Source organism: Astyanax mexicanus, chromosome 11, assembly GCF_023375975.1.
Source record: "Astyanax mexicanus isolate ESR-SI-001 chromosome 11, AstMex3_surface, whole genome shotgun sequence".
Classification (NCBI taxonomy): domain Eukaryota; kingdom Metazoa; phylum Chordata; class Actinopteri; order Characiformes; family Acestrorhamphidae; genus Astyanax; species Astyanax mexicanus.
In genome coordinates, this window is record NC_064418.1 from 41,986,638 (window position 1) to 42,011,207 (window position 24,570).

Here is a 24,570-nt window from a genome sequence, read left to right on the forward strand (position 1 = left end):
AATTAGCCTTCAGAAATTTTCCATCCACTTTTTTTTTATTTGCAACTATATGGGGCATATATACTGCTAAGGAATATTAAAGGGGTGCTACTGTAATGTACTTTTTAATAATCTAACGTCCATCTGCTGTGGAAGTTGTGGCAGTTTACAATGACCAGTATTTTGGTAATTGGCAGTAGTTTTGATATGTCACTTGATTCTTTGCAGAAGATCAAAAAAGGTGGAAAAATGATGGGATTTTTGGGAAATCAGGTTTTATCAGGATCTGGATCCATTTTTAATAAAGGTGTTTTGAGTAGGTCTGTCACAAAAATTATTGACTTTCATTATATTATTATCTTAAAATATATGGAATATACAGATGTTACCATTTTGTTTGACCTTGATATTGCCCATTCTCCAAAAAAAAAGGATTAAAATAGTTGTTAATGCTGGTAAATCAAATTCTGATTGACAGCATGAAGTGGCAAAAGCTATACATTTATAAACTATTATTAATTAAAAATTATTGTTCTTTAAACCAATGTAACTGCACTATTATTTTATTGTATTAAATACAAAAAATAAATATACATATAAAATAATAATCAAATAATAAAAATGTATTCCAATTATTTCAGAGTTTTTTTTTATTGTTGTTCATGCCAGTAGAATAGACTGGTAAAAGCCATAAATCTATAAAAGTATTAATAATTAAAAATAATTGTTTTTAAAACAATATGACTGCACTATTATCCTGTTATATTATGATTATATATCAGTGGCGTAAAACAGTAATAAAATTACAACAATATAATTTATCCCAATTGTTTCGAGATAATAGAAAGATACCATAAACACATACAATGGATACTTATTTGTATACTACAGATATTGAAGTATTTCTATATTCCTATCTTACCATTTTTCTTAGCAATATGATTTTTACTGTCAGAAAAAATAGCTTTTTCGTTCAGTTTACTATAGCTTATATGCAATGAACAGTTTTTGGTATTGTGTATCTTTGTGTACAGTAGGTTTTGTTTTTTTCATGAATAGCTAACTTGATTTATTCGTTTTTTCCCTCCCCCTTTCTCTCTGCAGGGCTTTTAAAATAAATGAGCTGAAGACTGAAGTGACCAACCGCTTGGCCATGTTGGAGAAGAGAGTGGAGCGTGAGTCATGTGTTGTTTTTTTATTTACCCTCAGGAGCAGCTCACCGAACAGAAAGCAAGAAAGCATCAGTGTTGCTGGATAGCATTTGTGGTTTGTAGCTTTGTCATGCTCAGGGCTACTGCTACATTACTGACTTGCCTGTACTGCTGGTGTGTTGGCGTTGTTATCCTTGCAGATCTTACGTGGTCTTGTCTCAGATGCATGAGTTCATATTTGCTATGATATTGTCAGTAAACCTCCAGAGAATTTAGATGGAAAATTTGACTTTGAATGTTTTATTGCTCCAAAAATTTAAAGCAGAAAGCTTTTACTCCCATAACCATGTTGGAGATAATGTGGCTCTGTTGATGCAGTTCATACACATATTGTTTGTATATTTTTTGGAGTTTTGGCACAGTGTCTGTACCACAGTAAATTAAGTGCTGCGTTAGGTACTGTATTGTACCTCATCAGCATTTTACAGGTCGTGTTAAAGAAAGATAGATACCTAGTACACTGTAAATATAAAAAAGTTTAGAAAACTCAAGGCAACTTACTGAACTAGATTTTTGAGTTTTGAGGCAACTCAAGCTTTTAGGAAAAATGCCACCAATTGTGCCAACTAGAAATCTGAGGTGGAAACTCCTGCAGAATTGCCCAGAACACCTCGTTCAACTGCAAAGTCAAACTGAGCATGTGCAGTAGTGCAGAGTATTTGGCCTCACCTCAATTAGGGTTGAACTACAATTTGTATATTTTGCCAACACAAATTATTTAGTTAGACCAACTTTTAACAATAAACTTAATAAAGTTAGTTGAGATAATTAGTTTGCTATAGTTTACAGTACAATTCACTGTATTTTGTTCAGTTGACTCAAAAATCACATTCAGGAGAACAATTTTAAGTTTTGTTTTTATTATTTTTAATGCAGCTAGCAAGAAGGCCTTAACATGAAACCAAAAAATCAGTAAATTGATAATCAGACATCAGACATTCTAAATGGAAAAAATTTGACCTTTTCCTTAAAGCAGGAAATGAAATTTTCAACAAAGTTATTAGGTTTAAGAGGCAAATACTTCACACAGGGACATTTTTTTAGATAGATTTTTTCCCCTTATAAATGAAATCATCAAACCTTTGTCTTGTATAAAAAAGGTGTTTCTTAATTTGAAAAATGTAAGTATGATAAACATTATTTTTGCCATTTTTTAAATTTGTGTCAAGATCTCATAATAAATGAACCAATGGAAATAGTCCAAAATTTATTAGAATCAAATCTTTATACACTGACTTCTATTAAAAGCTAATAAATTAAGTAAAGTTGCTATTTTGGCATTAATTACAAAGCAAGGCACGGTGGCTAATTCAAAATGCTTTACATGAACAGGGATAAAATTCAAAAACAAAAATCATAAGCAAAAGCCTTTAAAATGATTAAACAATAAAATATATTAAAATTGATAATCAAAAAGCAAGAAAATGACACACACAAAAATACTACGTCTGGATAACTTACGGCCTGTGATGATATTATTCATCCATTTTTAATAAAGAATAAGGTGGCAGCATCTCCAGAAAAGGGTTCAACTGAACAAAATGAGAAAATTCTTTCAGCAATCTCCTTATGGTATTACTCTGCTATAATTTATAAGACGTGAGTCAGTCGAGTAAAAATGAGAAGAGATGTCTGAGAGCTGCATCATGCTTCATTATATTTTCATGCAATCAGCTTTGCATGTCTAACGCCCTGAATCACTGGTTTATATCCTGAATTATTTATAGTGACTCTGCGGAGCCTCCACACTGTTGTGCTTCAGCAGAGTGCAGACAGCCGTCTGCTTCTGAATCACTGCGTTATGTGGAGGACAAAGCTGCGCCGCGTCTTCAGGCCAGATTGTTTTGACTCTAGTTGTCAATCTTGTGCGTTTGGAAGGGAAAGAGAGGAAGTTGGTATCGTTTATGTAACAGACTCTGCGAAATTGGTGGTGATGGTGGTGGTGGTGTGATGTCTGCTGTGACACACTGGAGCTGATAACACACACACACACACGCTGAGCGAGAACTAATAACGGACTATTTACTCAGTTGAATACAGTGTGAGATTTATTATCACAGCTAATCAGAGCTCCAGCTGCTCTGGGGTTGTTTTCTCGGTTGTCTGTTATACCTGGAGCTTCCGGGTAACTGCAGGTGAGCATGAGGTTTTTTGTCATGAATAAATATGGCTTAAAAAAATTTGAAACACAAGTTTTAGATGTTTAAATGCAGCAAATAGAGATACCCACGCACCCAAATAATAATGCTTTAATGCTTTAAATAAACCTAATATAATAATAGAGAGTGGTTCTATGTGTTTTATAATAAAATATAATAAAACACAAAACCCTTTTGTGACAAAAACACAAATTGTTCACCTAAACACACAGATTGATCTCTAAAAAAACAAAAATCAGTGTCTCAGAAATTAGAATATTATATAAAACCATTTGGTACCTTTGGCAGTGTGCCAAGTCCTGCTGGAAAATGAAATCTGCATCTCCATAAAAGATGTCATTGATGATTTGCTGATGGTCAGTGATGGTTTGGAGAGCCATGTTATCTGCTGATGTTGGTCCATTGCATTATATGAAGTCAAGATTTAATTTTCCAGCAGGACTTGGCACACTGCCCACACTGCCAAAAGTACCAATTGGTCTAAATAATAAAGAGCAAGGTGATTATGCCACTGTTCATACTTCAACTGTTTGATAACCTTCCAATGATGTTCAGATGCAAAACAAACACAAAAGACTCACAAAAAAAACAAAAGCCCTGGACATTTTTTTATTAAACATGATTTTCAAAACCGCCATTATTTTTTCATAGAGCAAAATGCCTTATTCTTTATTTAGGGATGACGTTGACAGGAAAATGGCATGACTTCAGAGAGCTGTTGTCCTGTTCCTCTGTTCTACGTTTGAAAAGCCGAGTGCATCTCATTTTTAACTGGAACACACACCTGGACATGGTCATTAGCACTGTGACGCTCTGTGTTTTCCATGCTCTCACAACACCTGATTCAGCTTGTGATGGATTTGATCAATTATGAATTAGAGGACGTGTGTTGGAGCAGGGAATGCACTGAACTGAACTGAAGTGTGCAGGATCGGGGTTTGCAAACCTTGGCCTAATGAGGCACAACTTGAAAGGCCCTGCTCTTCTTTAAAAAGGAAGTATCTCATTTATCTTTCACCACTCTAGTGGAGTTTAAAAAGCTTTGTACCCAACAGAATGGTCACAGGCAGGGTGCTGTGTGCACAATTGTAAATGAGGTTATAAAATGCAGAAATAGGTCATGGGAAGCTTAGCTCCTATTGAGCCATCCTATTCCTGCATTTCCACATGCACAGAGATTCTCATACAGTTATAGACAATTCAGTATCAGTGAGCTGCTTTTGGGCTGGTTAGCTTTTTAGCATAGTTATTGTTGGAATTTCTTATTGAAATATGTGAAAATATCTGTACGTATTTTGTTATAACTCTTCAAGGTTCTTTGAACAGCTTACAGCATTTTATCAAATATTTGTGAACAAATATTAACAATAAATGCATTCAGCTACACAGATGTGCTGACACAGATGTGCAAATGCACATACACACACAGTGCCCACTGGCACCATGTCAGGTGTGGCCTAGAGGGGCATTGAGCTGTGGAGCTGTGGAACTGTGTTTTTAGAATTGTGGTGTTCCATTCAGGTTAGTGGTATAGTTTATATTTTCACAGAGATCCAAAAACTTTCACTTTAATAGGTTTAATAGGTTTAATGCCAACGCATCTTTGACTCAGACTTTGACTTGGTTATTCCAGAGAGAGTTCAGAGGTGGACTTGCTGGTGTGCTTGGGTTCATTGTCCTGCTGCAGAACCCAAGTACACCTGAGCTTAAGGTCACAAACTGATGGCCAGACATTCTCCTTTAGGATTTCTGGTAGCGAGCAGAATTCATGGTTCCATCAATTACAGCCAGTTCTCTAGGTCCTTATTAATATTTATTAATTATTTATTAATATTAAGTATCTTATGGTATTTCAGACTAACTAAGAATACATACTTATTTGTATCAAACGCATGTTTAAAAAAATTCTAGTAGGACTGCACTCTGGAAAATGTTTATCTTATTATATTATATTATATTATATTATATTATATAAGTACGGGAACATTAATAAAGGACTGTGTCTTTCACTTTAGAAAGTGATACCAGGATCATTTGTTTAAAATTTGCATCTGTAGGTGCTTACTGTTCCTGTGCAGGAGAACAGACAGGAGAACAGCTCCCACCCACAATAATGTAGAGGAAATAAAGTAGTTGTCATATATGGAAATTATGCCAGAGTCCCACATTGCTGCCTGTCAGCTCTATACTGCAGGGTAACACAGCTATTAGCTGGTGGCCTTTACTCTGTAAAGCTCTGTATATCTCTGTAATGAGACATTATAATTCCAGCTGAGAAATATATTTGAATATTGTGGGACGTCAGGGCTGCATTTAACTGCTCGGTAACACAGCAGGAGTAGCAGATGACTAGACGTGATGGTTTTCACTGGGTAAGGCATTGTGTTATGCATTAACTGTAAGTACCTTTGAGTGCATGTGTTTATTTTATGGATTTCAGTAGGACAGTACGATATTCTGATAGAGGTTGATAAAATGTTGATAGGGTGGGCAATGTTATAAGGGTACACTTATTATGTTTGCTGGCTTTTTAAAAACATTAATGGGGCACTAAATTAAACATCATGGTGTATAATGGTCATAAATGTATTTTTCTGCGTTGCTCTCTCCTATGAATAGTATTTTAAGTTATAAACGTGTACATGGGTATAATCAGTAGTTACTGATTGTATGTTAAATTGTTATGTAAGTCTTACTTTTTTCCCTTTATTTCTGAAATATTTTCTGCTTGTTAGCTAGTTTATTTTTGTGAAGGTTATATCCTTTTTTTAGTCTTCCTCTAGTCTGTCTGTCATTGTCTTTAATAAACGTGGTTTCATTTTTTAATTAACTTGTTTGCTACTTGTTTTTAAATTTCTATCATTATCATCATGTTATATCACACTTCTTTAGATTCTCATGTTTTCATATATTTGCTTTTACATTTATAAATTCTGCTTTTTGTGTTTGTTCATTTTGTTTATTATTTTTTTGTTAACTCCCTTGCAAAGAACTGTACCGGAGCAGAAAATTCTTAACTTTGAATGAAAGTTAATGTAATTTTGGGGCATTTATACTGATCCATTCTTTCAGAAATATTAATACTATGAAAACAAAAAAATGCCAAATTTTGAGACATTTAAAGGTGCCGATATGTAATCTGAAGTCAAATTTGAAAACGTTTGAGTCACCATGCGACTCTCAGCCTTTTTAAACTAAAGGTCAGAACTCTGTCCACTTACTGTTTCCATAGCAATCTGTTCTTTTCAGAATATTTCTGAAAAGATTCACCATGAATGACAGCAATTGAAAAGCAGCAGTGATGCTGTGATAGCTTAGCTTAAAGCCGCTGTATACCATTAAAAATATGTAAGAAGTGTTTTTTTTAATCCTGGCCTTCACAATACCATGCGCTTGAATTTTTAGAGGGTTTTACTGCTTTGCCACATCTTCTGCTACTCTGTAAGGATTTATCAATAAACTGATTAGTTCAATCAGGTGTGTTGGGGAAGAAAGCACTAAAATGTGCAGAGAGGTGCTAGAGGGCGTCAGGACCTTGATTGAGAAGCACTGCTATATGGGCTGACATCTATGCAGTGAGTAGGCATGTGTGTTGTCAAAAAACGGGACAAGCTATTAATTTGCTGTCTATCAATATATTATAATGTGCACCAGAGGACTGAGGAGAAGACTGAAGAAACCCAACATGATTGCATTCCAGACAGAGTGTATCATCTGGGCTGATTGGAGCTGATTAAGACTGATTTGGGCTGACTGAATTGAATAGGACTGTATGGAGCTGACCGGACTGAACTGGAGAGGAACTAGAGTTGATTAAAACTGTACAGGGCAAGGTTTTAAGTGGTCCAGCAGACTGAGGTGCTGCTACTATGATCAGTAGATCGCTGGTTCGAATCCCGTCATGCAGCTTGCCATCAGCTGCCAGAGCCCTGAGAGAGCACAACTGGCCTTGCTCTCTCTGGGTGGGTAGATGGCGCTCTTTTCCCTCATCACTTCTATAGGGTGATGTGGATCAGCACAAGGCATCTGTGAGCTGATGTATCGGAACCAAGTTGCTGTCCTTTACTCCGAGTGCGCTGTGATGCTACTTGGCAATGCTGCATCAGCAGCAATTCAAAAAGAGGCGGAGTCTGACTTCACATGTGTAAATTGGGATAGAAATAAGAAAAAATAATAAGTTTAAAATGTAACCAAATGAGACTAAATGCTGACTGTTTGGGTCTGAAAGAGGCTAACTGGGGCTAAAAGTGAATGAACAGTGCTAAATGGGACTTACTGTGGGCTGAATGGGACTAACAGAGATGAAAAAGGCTGAGTTGGACTGATTAAGGCTGAATTGATCTGAATGTTGCAGATCTTAGCTGAGCTGAATGAGGTTAAATTAGGCTAAACTGGCCTAAACTAGGCTGATCAGGGCTAATCTGGTCTAATCGACACTAAAGGAGGCTAAACTGGAGCTGAATGGGACTAAACAGAGCTGAACAAGGTTGAATGTGGCTGAACAGGACTGTTTTGGGGATAAACTGAGATTAATAAGCCTGAACAAGGCTAGAAGAGAGCTGATTGAGACTGGTTAAGTCTCAATATATTAAGGCTAAATATAGCAAAAAAAGACTGAACAAGGCTAAAATGTACTTTTTGAGACTGAGTGGAGAGTTAACTGAGGCTAACCTGGTGCTGAATAAGCTAAATTGGAGTAACTGGTCCAATTAGGAATGGGGTTTAATTGGATTGACCTGGCCTGAAGGATGTTGAACAAGACTAAATGACTGAAAACTAATTGAGGCTAAATGGAGGTGAATGAGGCTAAACTGGCCTGAACTATGCTGAAAGGGGCTGAACTGGGCTAAATGAGACCAAACAAGGCTAAAGTATACTGGGCTGTGTTTGAACTGAGCTAAACTGGAGCTGAGTCTGAATAGAGTTAAATAAGGATGAATTGGAGCTGAATGAGGCTGAATGGGGTGTAAAGATATCAGGAACTGGAATCTGAAATACGATTTCCGAGAGGTGTGATAAGGTGCTGGGGTGATATGAGATATTAGAATAGAGTGTAGAGGTGCAGTGTGTGTTTGGCTCGGCTCCTTTGGCTGATGGACCTTCCTCTGCAGCAGGGTGGCAAAATGCCAGGAAACTGCAGGAGCCAGGAGTTGCTGTAACTTCAATTGTTATAGTTACAGGAAGCTGCAATAGATCAACCATTATGTCCTGTGTGTGTGTGTATGTGTGTGTGTTGCAATAAAACCCTCTGGGTTTGCAGTTCGCTTACTTAATTTTTCTCATGTGAATATACACCCACACACACCCACACACACACACACTGGCTCCCTCTGTCCCTTTGTTTCCTTCTCTAATCTGCTAGATCTCTCAGTGTGTATTTATTATGCCTCTTTCTCTCTCTCTGTTCAGTGGAGGGGTTGAAGGTGGTGGAGATCGAGAAATGTCGCAGTGACATAAAGAAGCTGAGGGAGGAGATGGCCTCCAGGAACAACAGGTCAGTCCCAGCCCACCTTCCAGCCCCTTTCCCATCCCACTAAAACACACCAGGACTGAAAATAATATTAAGTGAGCAAATAATAAAAAGCGAAAACCAATACATCAAATTATATATATATAAGTTTTACTATACTGTGATTACTACAATCACCCTCAAAATGCTAATAAAGACGAAGTCCAGGCCCTTAAAGAAGAGTGCAAATTGAAGTCCTCCGTAAAGAGCTCTAGGATTCTGTTGGTGTCCCTCATATTAACTGCTCACTTTAGGGCTTTCCACACTTTCCACAGCATTTTGATTGTATTAAGGTCAGAACGTTGACTTGGCCATTTCAAAACATTAGCTTTATACTTCTTTAAGCATTCTTTATTAGAACGACTTGTCTGTTTGGGGTCGTTGTCTTGCTGCACGACCCATGATTATTTATCACTGACTGCACTGTCCACTGTGGTAATAATGCCTTCTATGAGGTATTCCAGGTACACATGTGACATTTGGCACCCACATTACTTTCCATGCTGTTCTATGACTTTTGGAATTAAGTGTAGTATTATTATTGTTAGTAGTAATACTAGTAATACGGATTATGATCATAATAATACTCATTTTATTTATCTAATTCATTTTTATTATGCAGTTTTTTTATTGTCCTGAAAGGGAAATTGTTACAGAATAAATTATTACTCAGTAAATCCTACAAATCCTACAATAACAACAACAGGTAGTGAGTGAGGACAGTTACTAAGGGTGATGCATGTGGCAGATGTCAGAGTCCTTGCAGTAATAAGTAGGCATTCAAAGAAGCCTTTTCTGATTTATTTTCAGTATGGTAATCATATTACTGTCATAGCAGCTCCCAGAGGAAACAGCACAATCACTCCCTCGATTCATTTTCATTAGTCTACATGCTATTTACAAGCTAGTTTGTGCTTCTGTCTATAATGAGAGGACATTAGATTAGTGCTCAGTTTGGCTCTTAATAAGGGGAATAACAGAGTCGGGCTGCTTCGAGCCCCCCACTGAGTCTTAATGAGCTGACTAATACACACATGCTCTTCTCTTCCCCCCGCCTGCACTTCCTCATTAGCGAGAGATGGATCGGGTCCGGATGAGTCCCGGAATAGTGTACTGGGTTGTTACAATCTTTTGCGTAGGGTTGGAATGGTTCAGAAAAAGCCCTGTTGCTCATTGTACCATCAGGAGGCCTGTGATGTCCAGGCTTCTGTGTGTGTGTGTGTGTGTGTGTGTAGAGAGAGAGAGTGATCACTCACTAGCACACGATGTCTCTCCATTTCAGCAGTTTCCTGGATGACAACAAGAAGCTGACCCCTCGCAGAGACGTGCCATCATACCCAAAGGTAAATCCACTGACACACAGCAGCGTAAAATTAATTTAGATTCCCCATTCAAATAGTCAAATAGTAAACTGACAGGTGCATGTTGTGTCTAATCGTATTCAGATCCCTTATATTTAGTGCAGAGCTGCTCATTCCTGGTCTTGGAGATCTACCACCCTGGAGATATCAAATCTAATACACTAACTAAGTCTACAATGCTCACATGTCCCTGAAGGCCTTCATTACCTGGATCAGGTGTATGAGATTGGGGGGAGGCTAGATCTTCAGGACAACGAATGAGCAACCCTTAATTAGAGATTCAACTACTATAAGTAATGCTATAATTGTCCTATACACACTTTTAAACAACTTTTAAAAATCCTAAAAAAGTAGTAGAAATAAATTTTAGCGATCTACCATAAACCAGTCAGTGTGTCACTTGCCATTCCCTTTAAGAGCCAGGTGTTCTCTGGTTACTTTGGCAGATTGCTATTTTAGAGGCGTAGCTACCTGGACATGTCCAATGCTTCTCAGCAGAGTACAAAATTGATCTGCTTGTTCACTCTCCTTTATTTTGTTTATTGTTCTGTAAAAGTATTTGCATGGCTGCCAACAAGCACGCACTGTGGGTTTGTGCACAGATGAGTGTCCATGTGTGGAACTGGCGGTGACTGTTAACTATTGACAATTCACTGCTAACATAGCAATGAACGTTTGATGGTTCACAGTCAGTTATATTTCCATTGCCAAGATAGCAATAAGCCAGAAATTTACCTGAACACACCTCATTTCCAGACCACCACGCCCATCAGCTTAGATGTATTCACAAGCACCGCCGCTATTCGAAAAATGCAGGCACAAGAAATGAAAAGGCGTGTTGGCAGGGTATAAGGTAGCAATGAGCATCGCAGCACACCTTGGGCAGGGTGTAAGATAGGGCCCTATACTGTATGTTTAAATGTCTGTGGACACCGCTTCTAATAAAGGCTTTTGTAAAAAGCCTTTCCTGAACAGTAGAGATAGTTACTCCTACAACTTTTAATACCCTTAATTTCAGATGAAACAGTTAATAAGGAAGTGTCCCAAATGTTTTGCTTATATAGTGTATGTTAAAGCTAATAATGCATATGAATTGTTTGTTTAGCAAGATAAGCGTTTTTTATATATTTGTTTATGTTATACAAACTGGCTCAGATTTGTTTGTCTGCATTGTTACAAAATAAATAGCTTTAATGATATATAACTTAAAATAAGAACTTCTAGAATCTATAGGCATTTTTAAAACTTTTTTTTGGCTGAGTGCATGCTAAGCATAATCTCCCTTTGCTTTGAACTTTGACCATGTTTAAGTTTTAAAATTTATAAATTGTTTTAAACATTCATTTTTTTTTTTTGTATTTGAACTGTATTGAAATTGTGTAGTATCAGATGTACTGTAGTGTATTAAGTAGCCCCAGCCAGGCGTTGGGAGCAGAGGGTTAACTGGGAGCTCTGTTGCCTGCAGTACATGCTCTCGCAGCAGACCATAAGTGCCCTCAGAAAACCCGCCTTCGACGTCTGGCTGTGGGAATCCAATGAGGTAAGACTCTATCTAACACTGCCCTGTCCTGTCTCTCTCTCTCTTCTGCTCTCCTGTCTGTCTGTCTATCTGTCTTTTCTACCTCTGTTTGTGTGTGTGTGTGCATGTCCATGTTTGTGTTGCTTGTATATGCTCCTGGGTGTGTAGTACCACCTGTCCAAGGAGACGATAGACGCTTTGAGGCAACCGGTCTTCGATGTTTGGCAGTGGGAACCCAACGAGGTGAGGCCTGGGAGGCCATTAAATGTAAAATATTCACTTTTAGAAGACTGAGATAACTGGAGCATCACAGTGCCAAATACCTGCTGTGTACCAAACACAGTATAATACATTTTAAGATGAATGGGGTTTCAACCCAGATAGTAAAAAAAAGTGCAGTTGTTTTGGGTGTGTTTGAAGGTGACTATTCTTTCTTATTTGGTGAAGAAACAAAAAATTATGAGCTGTAGACTATTTGTTTTCTTTTTATTAATGGAAAGTTTCCATAAACAATGCTGTTTAGTCCAAGACTAGACTTAATCTCTGTCTGGTAAATTGCCCTTATGAGTCTGTTTGTACCTGGATTTCATATTTGGATAGTATTTGGATCTACTTAGGCTTTTATTATTTTTACAATTTTCCATAAAATACATCTAATGTGACCAAATAAGATTAGATTTTAGTTACTATTAGGATTAATTTGACCAGTTATGTCAATTTATACATACTTCTGCATTACTTAATGTGATTGAGAGTTTTTCACCAGGGTGGTCCAGGTTCAGGTAAAGGTATTTGAGAAACATTGGGGGTTCCAGAGCAGGATGGAACAAAAGATCATTTTCACATTCCTGTAAAAGGCCTGTTCTTATGGGTGAAAAAAGGCACATCATTGTGTGTGAAAATTAACACAAATATACAGCATTAATTGTGTTTTTATCACCACTATTTTTTTTTCAGTCAGAGCATGCTCTGTTTTCTATGTTGTATGGGTGTGTTATCATTAGGCTGAATAATCAGACCTCCACTCTCATGGTTAAAGACCAAACAAATGACTGTCAGTTTGGCAGCAAAACAGTTTATGTTGTTCAGAGCAGAACACAAAAGCTTATATGACCAAACAGCATGCTTTCTGTAAAAGTTACTAAAAGAGTCAGACTAGATGTGAAGGTTCCACTTTATTATTTTTTTTTCCATCTGAAAACTTTCCATCTTGAAAAAGCCTTTAAAGTGACATTCTGTTAAAAACAATTTGCTCTTTTTGAAATACAATAGGTCACTCTGAGTTGCTTATGCATGCTGCACGTTAAACTGTTCTGTTACCCCTATTGCCTGTATTAGCCAATTTAAAAATAAGACAGAAAAACAATCCAATCAAGAAAAGCCCCATGACCAAATAATTGCAAAAATGATTAAATGAAACCTTCAATAGTGCCTGTTTAAACTGCAAAGGAGCAAACTCTATAACACTGCCAGATGTGGTCGATCATCTTACAGCAAATAAACAAAATCTCATGAAAATACAGTATCCAGAACAGTAATAATTACACGTTAGCTTTTTTGACAGATGTATTTCCACTTTGTCTAACTGTATCCAGTAATCAAAAACTCATTCTATTGAAATGTGGCCAAAATGCATCCCTGTCCACCTCCGAATGTGATTTGAGTGATCTGACAATTACCTGATCACAGTGTACACTGGATGTGTTTACACATGGCCTTGTGGTCACATGATCAAATGACGCATGTAAATGCAAAGAGTAAACAGCCTCATTAAGGACCTGGCATGTGTTGGGATAGTGTTGGGCTGAGGAAGCAGTAAAGACTATGTGGGAACATAGTTCAGAAGTTTTTTTTTCTATGATCATTGTAAAAAAAAGCAATATTTTAAACAATTACACTGTCCATGGGTTTAATTGGTGCATGATATGCCAGTTACTCAAACCATATGCTGAAACATGGGGGAATTATTATTATCGATACAGTATTCATTTTGTACTCTAGAATACAATAATAAATTATCATCATTACTTATTACATACTGTAAACAGGCCAGATTTTCATCTGTATTCAAATGTGAACTGATAATTACAATTCATTCAAATTTAATAATCACTGTTAACTACTCTGATAATTACAGTCATTGTAGCCTGTTGACGTTACTACTAGTTACTACTGCTGGGCATTCCCATTAATTTCCTATTTCAGTTTTGACGATTATTTGTTATGCCTGATGAGTATTATTGCTATGTAGAATTAATCAACCATTTATCTTAGGAGCTTTAACCTCTTTTACACTCTTTTATATACTTCATATATGGATTATAGTGAGAACTAGCTTTAAATAACAACAGCAAATACGGTCAAATAAAATTACCCATACCAATACTAGAAGTAGTAGTGTTGTAGTGTAGTGTACATTGTAGTGTAATGTAGTGTAGTGTAGTGTTAATTTCATATTTCTGCATCTCTAATATATTTATCAAGAGATGACAGTAGGGGATGAAGTTTTCTACTGAGATTACTGAGAAATCATACTGCATTTTTTTTTTTTTCAGATGCTTAGTTGTCTTGAGCACATGTATCATGACCTGGGGCTAGTCCGAGACTTCAACATCAACCCCATTACCCTGAAGAGATGGCTGGTAAGGAGAACTACTGGGCTGTTCCTGATACACAATAATCACATTTTTAGATTCACACACACTTTCATATTAAGATGCTAGAAGTGGTTCTTTGAGTGACACCATAAAAGAACCACTTTTGAATAAGGTTTCTCATATTTCCTACAGTTGATTTCCAATTTCTATAGTTGCACAATACACTGACATGCCACAAATGGTGGAACAGCAGTATGTACCTCAGGGGATGGCTTGGGACTGCCTACCTACTTGTGTAGGTTGTCAGGTGAGGTTGAACACTGGTCAACATGCTCATGGCAAGGCCATGTTAATCAGAGTTGGACTGAGGCCTAATAGTGGGTAGCAGATGGATGGGACAATTAATTTCTGAAATTGTATAGGCATTTAACCTTCCTCGATCCACAGTGTCGCATATGTATCAGGAATACATCATAAAATACATTACCACCCACCATGGACAGTGCAATGGGGGGTAATGATGATGACCGACAGCATCTGGCTATCTTTGGCATAAATTAAAGCCATATCAATGCAGGACGCCTGTAGTCATGTGACATGATACTAGATCCTGTCCCATAAAATGTGACATGTTAATATATGAACTGACATGAATTGAGTTAAATTGAGTTAAATTAAACCCTGTTTAAGCCTGTGTTCTTCTCTTTCTGGCTCTGTTTTCCCCTTGCAGCTCTGTATCCATGATAACTACAGAAACAACCCGTTCCATAACTTCCGTCACTGCTTCTGTGTCACACAGATGATGTACAGCATGATCTACCTCTGCAACCTCCAGGTAACACACACTACACAACACCACATGGGCAACCGTTGCTAACCGTAAATCAAAGCTAATGAAGTCAGTGAGCTCGACAGCCATCATTCCCAGACTTTCAGCATTGGATTGACCTTCATAAATGAAATGAGCAGATAAGATTCCCCTTAATCTGATAAGACAGACAACTGACCCAACCTTTAGACAGATACATTTACTGTTATTATTGCATATAAACAATTGATCCCGGGGGCAATGTGGAGATGGCACTGACTTTTGGACAGCGGAGACAATGGCAATAATACAGACCTCTTTTCTAAACCTGGGTTTTAAAAATAATGAAAAAATAATGAAGGAAAGGTGGAAAGTAAAAGAGAGATGGGACAGCGATGAGTAGGTGTGTATGAGTGGAGAAAATATGACAATATTGCTATCATGATGATAATTGGCTTATTCCTTAGTGCATTCTTTAGTGTACTTTTATAACCCTTTTATGACACCTCTTTATACAAGAGGTCAACACATGTTCTACTAACCTAGAACTTGTTGCTCAATCCCCTTTATGAGAGGAAAATAGTATTCACGCTGGTAAATGGATTTTGCATTGGCTGAAATGGAAAAAAAAAGAAAAGTAACAGTATCTCTGAGCTTACCGTATTTGACGGACTATAAGGTGCACATAAAATCATTCAATTTTGCCAAAAATTCTAAGTGTGCCTTATAATTCGGTGCGCCTTACATATGAATTCTACCAGTCAAATTGTAAGGAGCCGTAAAGCCACGCTGAACAGTATGTGTACAGTACAGCATGTTCTGTATGGCTGACATTAGTTATTCCTCACTTTATGCACACCACACTAAAGACTGTACTTTTATACTTTACATTTTATTGTATTTATATGTATCGTTATATTTTATCCTTTTGTAACTTTGTGTATTATACGTACCTGCTGCTGGATGTTTAGAATTTCCCCTCAGGGATCAAAAAAGTATCAATCAATCAATCAATCTATCTATCAATCTATCTATCTATCTATCTATCTATCTATCTATCTATCTATCTATCTATCTATCTATCTATCTATCTAGAGCTTTATAAAGGAGTTTCAGTGAAGTTTCTCCAGCACTAAGGCTGGAGCAGAATTAGCATTAGCCGCTAAGTGCATCGCTAGCTCTTTCGCCCTTCAGAGGTGATTTAATCGGACTGTAGTCTGGGTGTTTACTCTGTTGAACAAGCTACCTGGGACGAACCGCTAGGTGGTAGCTCCCTGGGTACTCAGGGTTCCACAGTCTAGTGCTGTTAACTGCTGCTAACGGTGCAGTTGCATTGGGAATCTAAGCTTACTGTAAATAACCGGAAGCGCTTTATTAACCCAAATGAACAGTTTTCAGTCATCTTCAGTCATCTGCTTACCATCAAGACTGTGGCTGTCCCCTATGTTGGCAGTAGTGTCATCTTTAGCGATAAATCTGGGATCTGCTTGGTATCAGACGACAGTGAGAATGGTTTATGTGTGTGTGTGTGTGTGTGTGTGTGTGTCAGGCGTATGGAAAGGTGATTGTGAGAGCCTCTTCGTTGGTGAACACTCTCAGCCACTCATTCTGCTCTGTGCGTTTTGGTTGCCATGGACGTCTTTTCAGAGGGCCCCATCTTAATTATCCCCTCTATTATAGGGACAGCTATTGGAGGGCTAATTGCTGCATCCAGTTCACAAGAACAGTGGGATACTTAAGTGTCCATACACACACACACTCACTCACACATCACAGCTTTAGGAACAGGGTCTTTACATGTGTCTGTGTGTGTGTGTGCTGTGTGTTCCAGGAGAAGTTCTCACAGGTGGACATTCTGATCCTAATGACTGCAGCTGTGTGTCACGACCTTGATCATCCTGGATACAACAACACGTAAGAGAGTCTCTCTCTCTCTCTCTCTTTCACACACACACGCATACACACACACACACACACACACTGAACATCCTACAGGACATTGTCTAAATATGTGCTCGTTCATCTGATCTTATTTACAGAGTGTACAAGAGATTGGTTAGTGCTGGAGATAAAGGTAGCTCATTTTAAAAGTGTATTATTTGCTTCTACAGGTCTGTTCCAAACATTTACCTATTCAAACACTTTTTCATATTACTAGTTCTGACCTGATTTCTAAAATAATATATTAATAATAGTTAGAAAATCATTTTAAATCTTAAACTATTTACAGTCAGGTTCAAATCCTGTTCATGCAGTTTGCCATCAGCTAACGGAGCCCTGAGAGAGCACAATTGGTCTTGCTCTCTCTGGGAGGGCATGGCACTCTTTCCCCACATCACTTCAAAGGGTGATGTCGATCAGCACAAGGTTCTGTGAGCTGATGTATTGCTACTCGGCAAAGTTTGAAAAGAGTTGGTGGCTGAATTCATATGTATCGGAGGAGGCATGTGCTAGTCTTCACCCTCCTGGTGTTGGAGCATCACTAGTGATAAGGGGAGTCCTAATGAGTGGGTTGGGTAATTGGCCATGTAACTTGGGGAGAAAATGGGAGAAAAAAAAAGATAAATACAGTCATGTGCCTGGAACAAGAAACAAACATAAATGAGCTGCTTACTGAATTGTTCTGATTAAATTTTTAAAATAGGTATCAATATCCAGAAATGGGCCTGGGCTCTAATAAATTAATCTAAAATGGATGATTTATATGCTATATGATATTTTGCTATATTGTTTAATCTCTATACCTTTTCTATTCTTTCTCCTTCTCTTGCAGGTATCAGATAAATGCACGGACAGAGCTGGCAGTGAGATATAATGATATCTCTCCACTGGAGAACCACCACTGTGCCGTGGCCTTTCAGATTTTCTCCCAGGCTGACTGTAACATCTTTTCCAACTTTGATGCTGAAGCCTTTAAGCAGATTCGTCAGGTGTGTGTGTGTGTGTGTGTGTGTGTGTGTGTGTGTCTGATTTCTGAAGACAGTACAGATGAAGATTACACTATTTATTATTCAGGGTGTTCAGGGTGATGTTAAGGTAAATTTTCACTGAACTCAAAGTCTCAGTTGTTAGAAAATTTAGAGGAATTGAGTCATGCCAAAGCAGTTTTTACTCGTGTACGGTTGTTTTGTGTATTAGTATAATGGATTTATTTCCTATATAGATTTTATTGTAGAATATTAGACTCTATAAAATCTATATAGCAATTCAATTACAGACAGAAAACAGCATTCTTCCTTTTTTCCTATCAGTGGAGATAGGAGGATTCAGGTCTGAAAGGGTTAACACACTGTTTGATGTGGAAGTGTATCAGTTAGGGACATTTTTGAAACATGTCGATGCAGTTATGCAATTTTTTTTGTTGTTTTTTAATTACCGGTAAAGGCATTGATTAATGTAATCTAGTCTGTTAGTTTCTCTTTCATGCATGTTATACATTCTACTTTCTTCCACAGGGCACTATTACTCTAATACTAGCTACAGACATGGCCCGACATGGCGAGATTCTTGATTCCTTTAAGCAGAAGGTGGACAACTTTGACTTCACAAATGAGGAGCACGTCACCTGTGTAAGCACTTACCGTTTTTTTACTGCTTTTTTCCCAAGCAGTGTTTAATCCCAATGGAACTCTGATTTATTGTCATATATATAAAACAATGTTTGTCTACCAGTTATTTACATAGTTTTCATAATAAATAAAAGGCTCCAAAATTACTTTTTTTACTTTTGAAAGTCAGGTAGGTTTTTAGTAAATATATTAGTAAACATGTTTGTATATGTATATATTGTATATATTGTCTCTTGTTTGAAAATGGCCAATTCACAATTTACACACTGCAAAAAATAAATCTTAGCAAGTGAAATTGTCTCATTTCAAGGCAATAATTCTCTGATAAGGATTTTTTTTATCTTACTAAGCGTTCTGTAAGTGTAAGATTGTTTTACATATTTTAGGAATAATAATTTATACCTTCTTTTAAGTAATTTAACTGAAAATAAGCACAAAAAGCCACCAGACAGATTATTCTGATACTTTTGTAAGAATGTAGGCCACCAAATAGGGATTTTTTTCTTGTCTTACTTCACTAATTTTTAGACTTTGTGATTGCTTATTTTAAGAAATCTTACTAAGAAAAAATTACTCACCCCATTGGCAGATTTTTTTTGCTTAATTTCACCGTTCACGTTAACAATGTATAATAATAATTTACATATATTTTGTCTAGTTTTTGCGAATGAATTTTTTTGCAGTGCAAAAGTCCACCTACAGTGAGTCCAAGAAGTATTTGATCCCTTGCTGATTTTCTTTGTTTGCCCACTAATAAAGACACTATTCTTCTGCACTTTTAATGGTAGATATATTCTAACATGGAGAGACAGAATATCAAGACAAAAATCCAGAATATAATTGTAAAGAATATATTTTAATTAATTTGTATTTGAATGAGGAAAATAAGTATTTGATCCCTCTTGCCAAACACACTCAATACTTAGTGGCAAAGCCTTTGTTTGCAAGCACAGCGGTGAGACGTTTGTTGTAGTTAACCACAAGTTTAGCACACACACCAGGGGGAATTTTGGCCCACTCTTCTTTGCAGACCCTCTCTAAATCATGAAGGTTGGTGGGCTGTCGCTTGGCAACTCTGACCTTCAGCTCCCTCCATAGATTTTCGATCGGATTGAGGTCTGGCGACTGGCTGGGCCACTCCATGACCTTAATGTGATTTTTCTTGAGCCAATCCTTTGCTGTATGTTTAGGGTCGTTATCATGTTGGAAGACCCAACCACAGCCCATTTTCAGATCCCTGGCAGAGGGGAGGAGGTTGTCCCTCAGGATTGTGCGGTACATGGCTCCATCCATCTTCCCAGTGATGCGGTGAAGTAGCCCTGTACCCTTGGCAGAGAAACACCCCCAAAACATTATGCTTCCACCTCCATGCTTGACGGTGGGCACAGTGTTCTTGGGGTCATAGGCAGCATTTTTCTTCCTCCACACATGGTGGGTGGAGTTAAGGCCAAAAAGTTCCATTTTAGTCTCGTCTGACCACAAAACCTTCTCCCAATAACTTGGTTCATCTTTCAAATGATCATTGGCATACTTGAGGCGCGCCTCCACATGTGCTCTCTTCAGCAGGGGTACCTTTCGGGCACTGCAGGATGTGAATCCATTGTTGCGCAAAGTGTTGCCAATTGTTTCCTTGCAAACTGTGGTCCCAGCTGCCTTCAGGTCATTTGCTAACTCCTGCCGAGTGGTTGCAGGACGATTTCTGACCGTTCTCAGCATCATTGCCACCCCACGAGGCGAAATCTTCTTTGGAGCACCGGGCCGAGGTCTGTTGATTGTCATGTTATACTCTTTAAACTTTCTGATAATTGCACCAATAGTTGTTACTTTCACATCCAACACCTTACTAATCTTTTTGTAGCCCATTCCAGCTTTGTGAAGGTCAACAATTCTGACTCTGAGGTCCTGTGACAGCTCTTTGGTTTTACCCATGTTGGAGACTTGAAATCTGTGTGATCTGTCTGATTCTGTGGACAGGTGTTTTTCACACAAGTGATTAGTGAGAACAGGTGGCTTCAGGTCAGGTAACAAGTTGATTGGGAGTGTCTAACTGGTCTGTAAACGCCAGAACTGCTAATGAATACTAAGGGATCAAATACTTATTTCACTCCATGAAATACAAATCAATTAATATATATTCCTTAGATTTATTTTCTGGATTTTCTTTTTAATATTCTGTCTCTCCATGTAAGAATACATCTACCATTAAAAGTATAGAATGATCATGTCTTTATTAGTGGGCCAACGAAGAAAATCAGCAAGGGATCAAATACTTCTTGGACTCACTGTATATACCATATCTTTTAACATATGACTTCAACATATAATATACTACGTTAGATATAAGGTAATTCCATATAATGTAATATATGTCAAATGCATGACATCTATATGTTGCCATATATCAGATTTCTGTACTGTATCTCTCTGAGCACATTTCCTGGACTGTATCTCTCTGAGCACATGGTTGTAAACAGTGACAGTGTGTCTCTGTGTGTATCTTTCTTTCTGTTAGCTGAAGATGGTGCTGATAAAGTGCTGTGACATCTCAAATGAGGTCCGGCCGATGGAGGTGGCCGAGCCCTGGGTGGACTGTCTGTTGGAGGAGTATTTCATGCAGGTTGGTCAGATAAATTGAATTGTGAAGTAACATCAAATCAACTTTCAAATGTGTGTTTTTGGAGTTTGAATGTTATTCTAATATCTATAAAATGATCAAAACTACATTGTCTGATATAACCCGTAGTAGCAGCCATTGTAAAGCCTCAATTTAGGTACAAAATTCTTTCTTTTATCAATTTCATATCTTGTTTATCTTTCTAACACAACACAGAGTGATCGAGAGAAGGCAGAAGGTTTACCAGTGGCTCCTTTCATGGACAGAGAAAAGGTCACTAAGCCCACCGCTCAGATCGGCTTCATCAAATTTGTCCTCATCCCCATGTTCGAAACGGTGATGAAGGTGAGAAATCAATTTGCAGAAACATAATTAAAGATTAGTGTGATGCTGATGCTCTTTGTGTATCCTTCATGTAAATATAGGTGAACTATTGACTTTAACCAATCATATTGTAGATACTAAAGCTGTTTTCCCTTTGTGTTTCACAGCTTTTCCCTCAGATTGAAGATGTGATGGTTCAGCCACTCAGAGAGTCCAGAGATAGATACGAGGAGCTCAAACAGATCGATGACGCCATGAATGAGGTCAGAATCTGGATTGAGGCAGGCATCTGCACACCACTGCTCTGTTTTTCTCTCTCAGTTTCTGTTTATTCACCTAGTTTTTTTCTTCCACACAGGTCCAGAAAAAGAAGAGTGAGAATCTCACCATGGGAGGAAAAAAGAAATGAGGTTAGTGTTTATCATTGTTTAATGTTATATCCTACATTTTATTGTAATGCCCTAAAACATTTTTCTGAACATACAGTTCCTATGGGCATATATATATATATGTATATATATATATATATATATATAGAGTTTTGGACAAAGGATTTTTTTTTTTTTTTTCTGTATTCATGTTTACCCTAATCTTTTCTAATATAGACGTATATATATATTTTTTATTAAGGAGAATTTGTATTAAGAATGTATAGAAATATATAACAATAACACTGCCTTACATTGTGTTGGATTTCCAATAGGGTAAATCCTCTGAGGGTCCAGTAGACTGCAGGATGGACAGAAGAATGTTGGGTGATGTGCTGGCCAGACAATCCAAAGCCTTTCAGGGAACTTGAACTGTGTACAGCACAGACATCATGTCATCTGTCTCTGTTCTATAGATAGTCTCTATTTGCCTTTGTTTTTATTTGGTTTTATATATATATATATATAAATATGAGATATAAATATTATTCAGGATGTACAGATTTTTAGTCACTTTTGCTCTTTACTACAAAAATAAAGTTTTAAGTATAAAATGATGAAATTGTGTGGGCTTGTTTTGTCATTTAAGAACACATACAGTCAGTATGCACATTTTTCTATGTGTATTGCTATTGTTGTGGTGTTTTTTCATTAGGGATATCAACATTAAAGCGTTAACACATTCGATTAATGTAGAATCAGTAACATGTTACCATTTTTTAATGCATTTAATTCCAGCACTAAGTTTGACTCCAACTTTCATTGTAATCTGCCCCGTCCCCGCCCAACATGCACATTTTCTTTTTCTGGAGCAGTTTGTTTGTGATGAGAACATGATTTGGTCTCAGTATGTGCAGCATTCACTGCTGCAATTCTTTAGCATTCTGTGTTAAAGCAGCTTCACACTGCTCAGATATACGCGCTGGAACACAGAATTCACTTTTTTGCACCCGCACTAGACAGCTCTGGCCAATCAGAGGAAACAATTTGTTTGTTTTGGTGCATTTAGGTTTATGCCTGTAAGAAACCAAATCAAACAGAGGGAGAAACGCTCATCAACTGATGAAGTAAATGAACTCATTAACTGATCAGTACCAGAGAAACCAACTACATTAAGTCCTAATTCAGAAATCCTTACAACCAAGCTGAGATATTTACAATAAAGTAAAAAAAAAAAAAGTTTTCTCTATCCAATTAATCATGCATTCTTTATTCCAGTGCCCGATGTTGGTTTTATCCCTCCTCAAACATACAAGTATATACTAGTATTTTAATTGACACCACTAATATAAATATGATTGCATTTTACATTTCTTACATTCATTCTTTTATTGACATTTAAATGCCCACTATAAAAATGTGCATCTTAAGAAGAACAAGTGTGATTAATCGCAGCTAATCAAAGAATATTGTTGTGATTAATCTGATTACATTTTTAAATCGATTGACACTAGTTTTAATACATTACATTTTACAACATTTCTGCATACCAAGGGTGCTTTGTGACAAATTCTTAGAATTCCAAGATCAATATATTAATAAATCACTAATGATGATTGTGGAATGCTGTTTATATTAGATGAGCACTGTAATATGTAATGTAAAAGGCATGAATAAAAGAAGATAAGAAGAGGAATAGATTGGCTGCCTCTGCCATGCTGAAACTATGCGGGTGGGAAGTAAGCATGTTGATTGAAGCCCACAGAGATCCCTGATGAAAACATGGTTATGTCATCAGTAGTGTCACACAGAAGTGTCTGTCTGGCTCTAAGAACAAGGACAGTGGTTGCGTCACATATGAAGAGGTGCAGTTATGTGCAGTCTCATTGTGACTGCACCAGATTCCCTGGTGTGAGGTATGTTTTCACAAACTGCTGGTGAGATTTTACAATAGGTCAGTTTTAGATTCAGATCTTTAGATTTACGTTTAAATTCTGTATGTTACATAAAATCAACATGTCTGAGCTTACCTAAGGTTTAGAGTCACATTATCTCACAAGTGATGTAGCTCTTTTTCTACCTTTTGGTTTAGTTATACCTAAATTCATAAACATTTGGTAGGGGCCCTTTTACCGTATTTTTCGGTAAACCGTACTATAAAATCCTACTACTTAAAATCCTTTAATTTTACCAAAAACTGTCCACTCCACTAAAGTACAGAGTTATACAGGAGTTTCAATTTAGTTACCCAGCACTAAGGCTTGAGCAGTATTAGCATTAGCCGCTAGCCGTGCTAAGCACTAGCTCTTTCGCCATTTAGAGGTGAGTATATCGGGCTGTAGCCTGCTGCTAACCCTACCTAGCACTGCTGGAGCAGCAGTAGCATTAACTGTGCTAAGCACTAGCTCTTTTACTCTTCAGAAGTGAGTAAATTGAACTGCAGTCTGCGTCTTTACCATGTTAAAACAAGCTATGTGGAACGAAACGCTAGCTAATATCGCCCTGACTTTCCAAAACAGTCAGAGTAACGTTACCTCAGTGTAGCGATGTCA

The 24,570-nt window shown here is 37.4% G+C and overlaps 1 protein-coding gene across 4 annotated transcripts in view; it reads left to right on the forward strand.

Annotated features, from left to right (window-relative positions):
* pde9aa (phosphodiesterase 9aa) overlaps positions 1-22,640 on the forward strand; it is a 40,486-nt gene extending 17,846 nt beyond the window's left edge. The window contains exons 6-19 of one of the 4 annotated variants that reach the window (XM_007241741.4): positions 1,084-1,154; positions 8,759-8,843; positions 10,141-10,201; positions 11,685-11,759; positions 14,294-14,380; positions 15,066-15,170; positions 16,975-17,057; positions 17,917-18,073; positions 18,599-18,712; positions 21,225-21,329; positions 21,543-21,671; positions 21,818-21,913; positions 22,009-22,060; positions 22,354-22,640. In XM_007241741.4, the coding sequence (XP_007241803.2) occupies positions 1,084-1,154; positions 8,759-8,843; positions 10,141-10,201; positions 11,685-11,759; positions 14,294-14,380; positions 15,066-15,170; positions 16,975-17,057; positions 17,917-18,073; positions 18,599-18,712; positions 21,225-21,329; positions 21,543-21,671; positions 21,818-21,913; positions 22,009-22,059 (1,219 nt within the window). In that variant the 3' untranslated portion in view covers position 22,060; positions 22,354-22,640. Of the gene's footprint in view, positions 1-1,083; positions 1,155-8,758; positions 8,844-10,140; positions 10,202-11,684; positions 11,760-11,906; positions 11,982-14,293; positions 14,381-15,065; positions 15,171-16,974; positions 17,058-17,916; positions 18,074-18,598; positions 18,713-21,224; positions 21,330-21,542; positions 21,672-21,817; positions 21,914-22,008; positions 22,061-22,353 lie in introns of all 4 variants that reach the window. The other 3 variants (XM_049484874.1, XM_049484873.1, XM_007241740.4) reach the window with 3 other exon arrangements.
* The last annotated feature ends 1,930 nt before the right edge of the window (positions 22,641-24,570 follow it).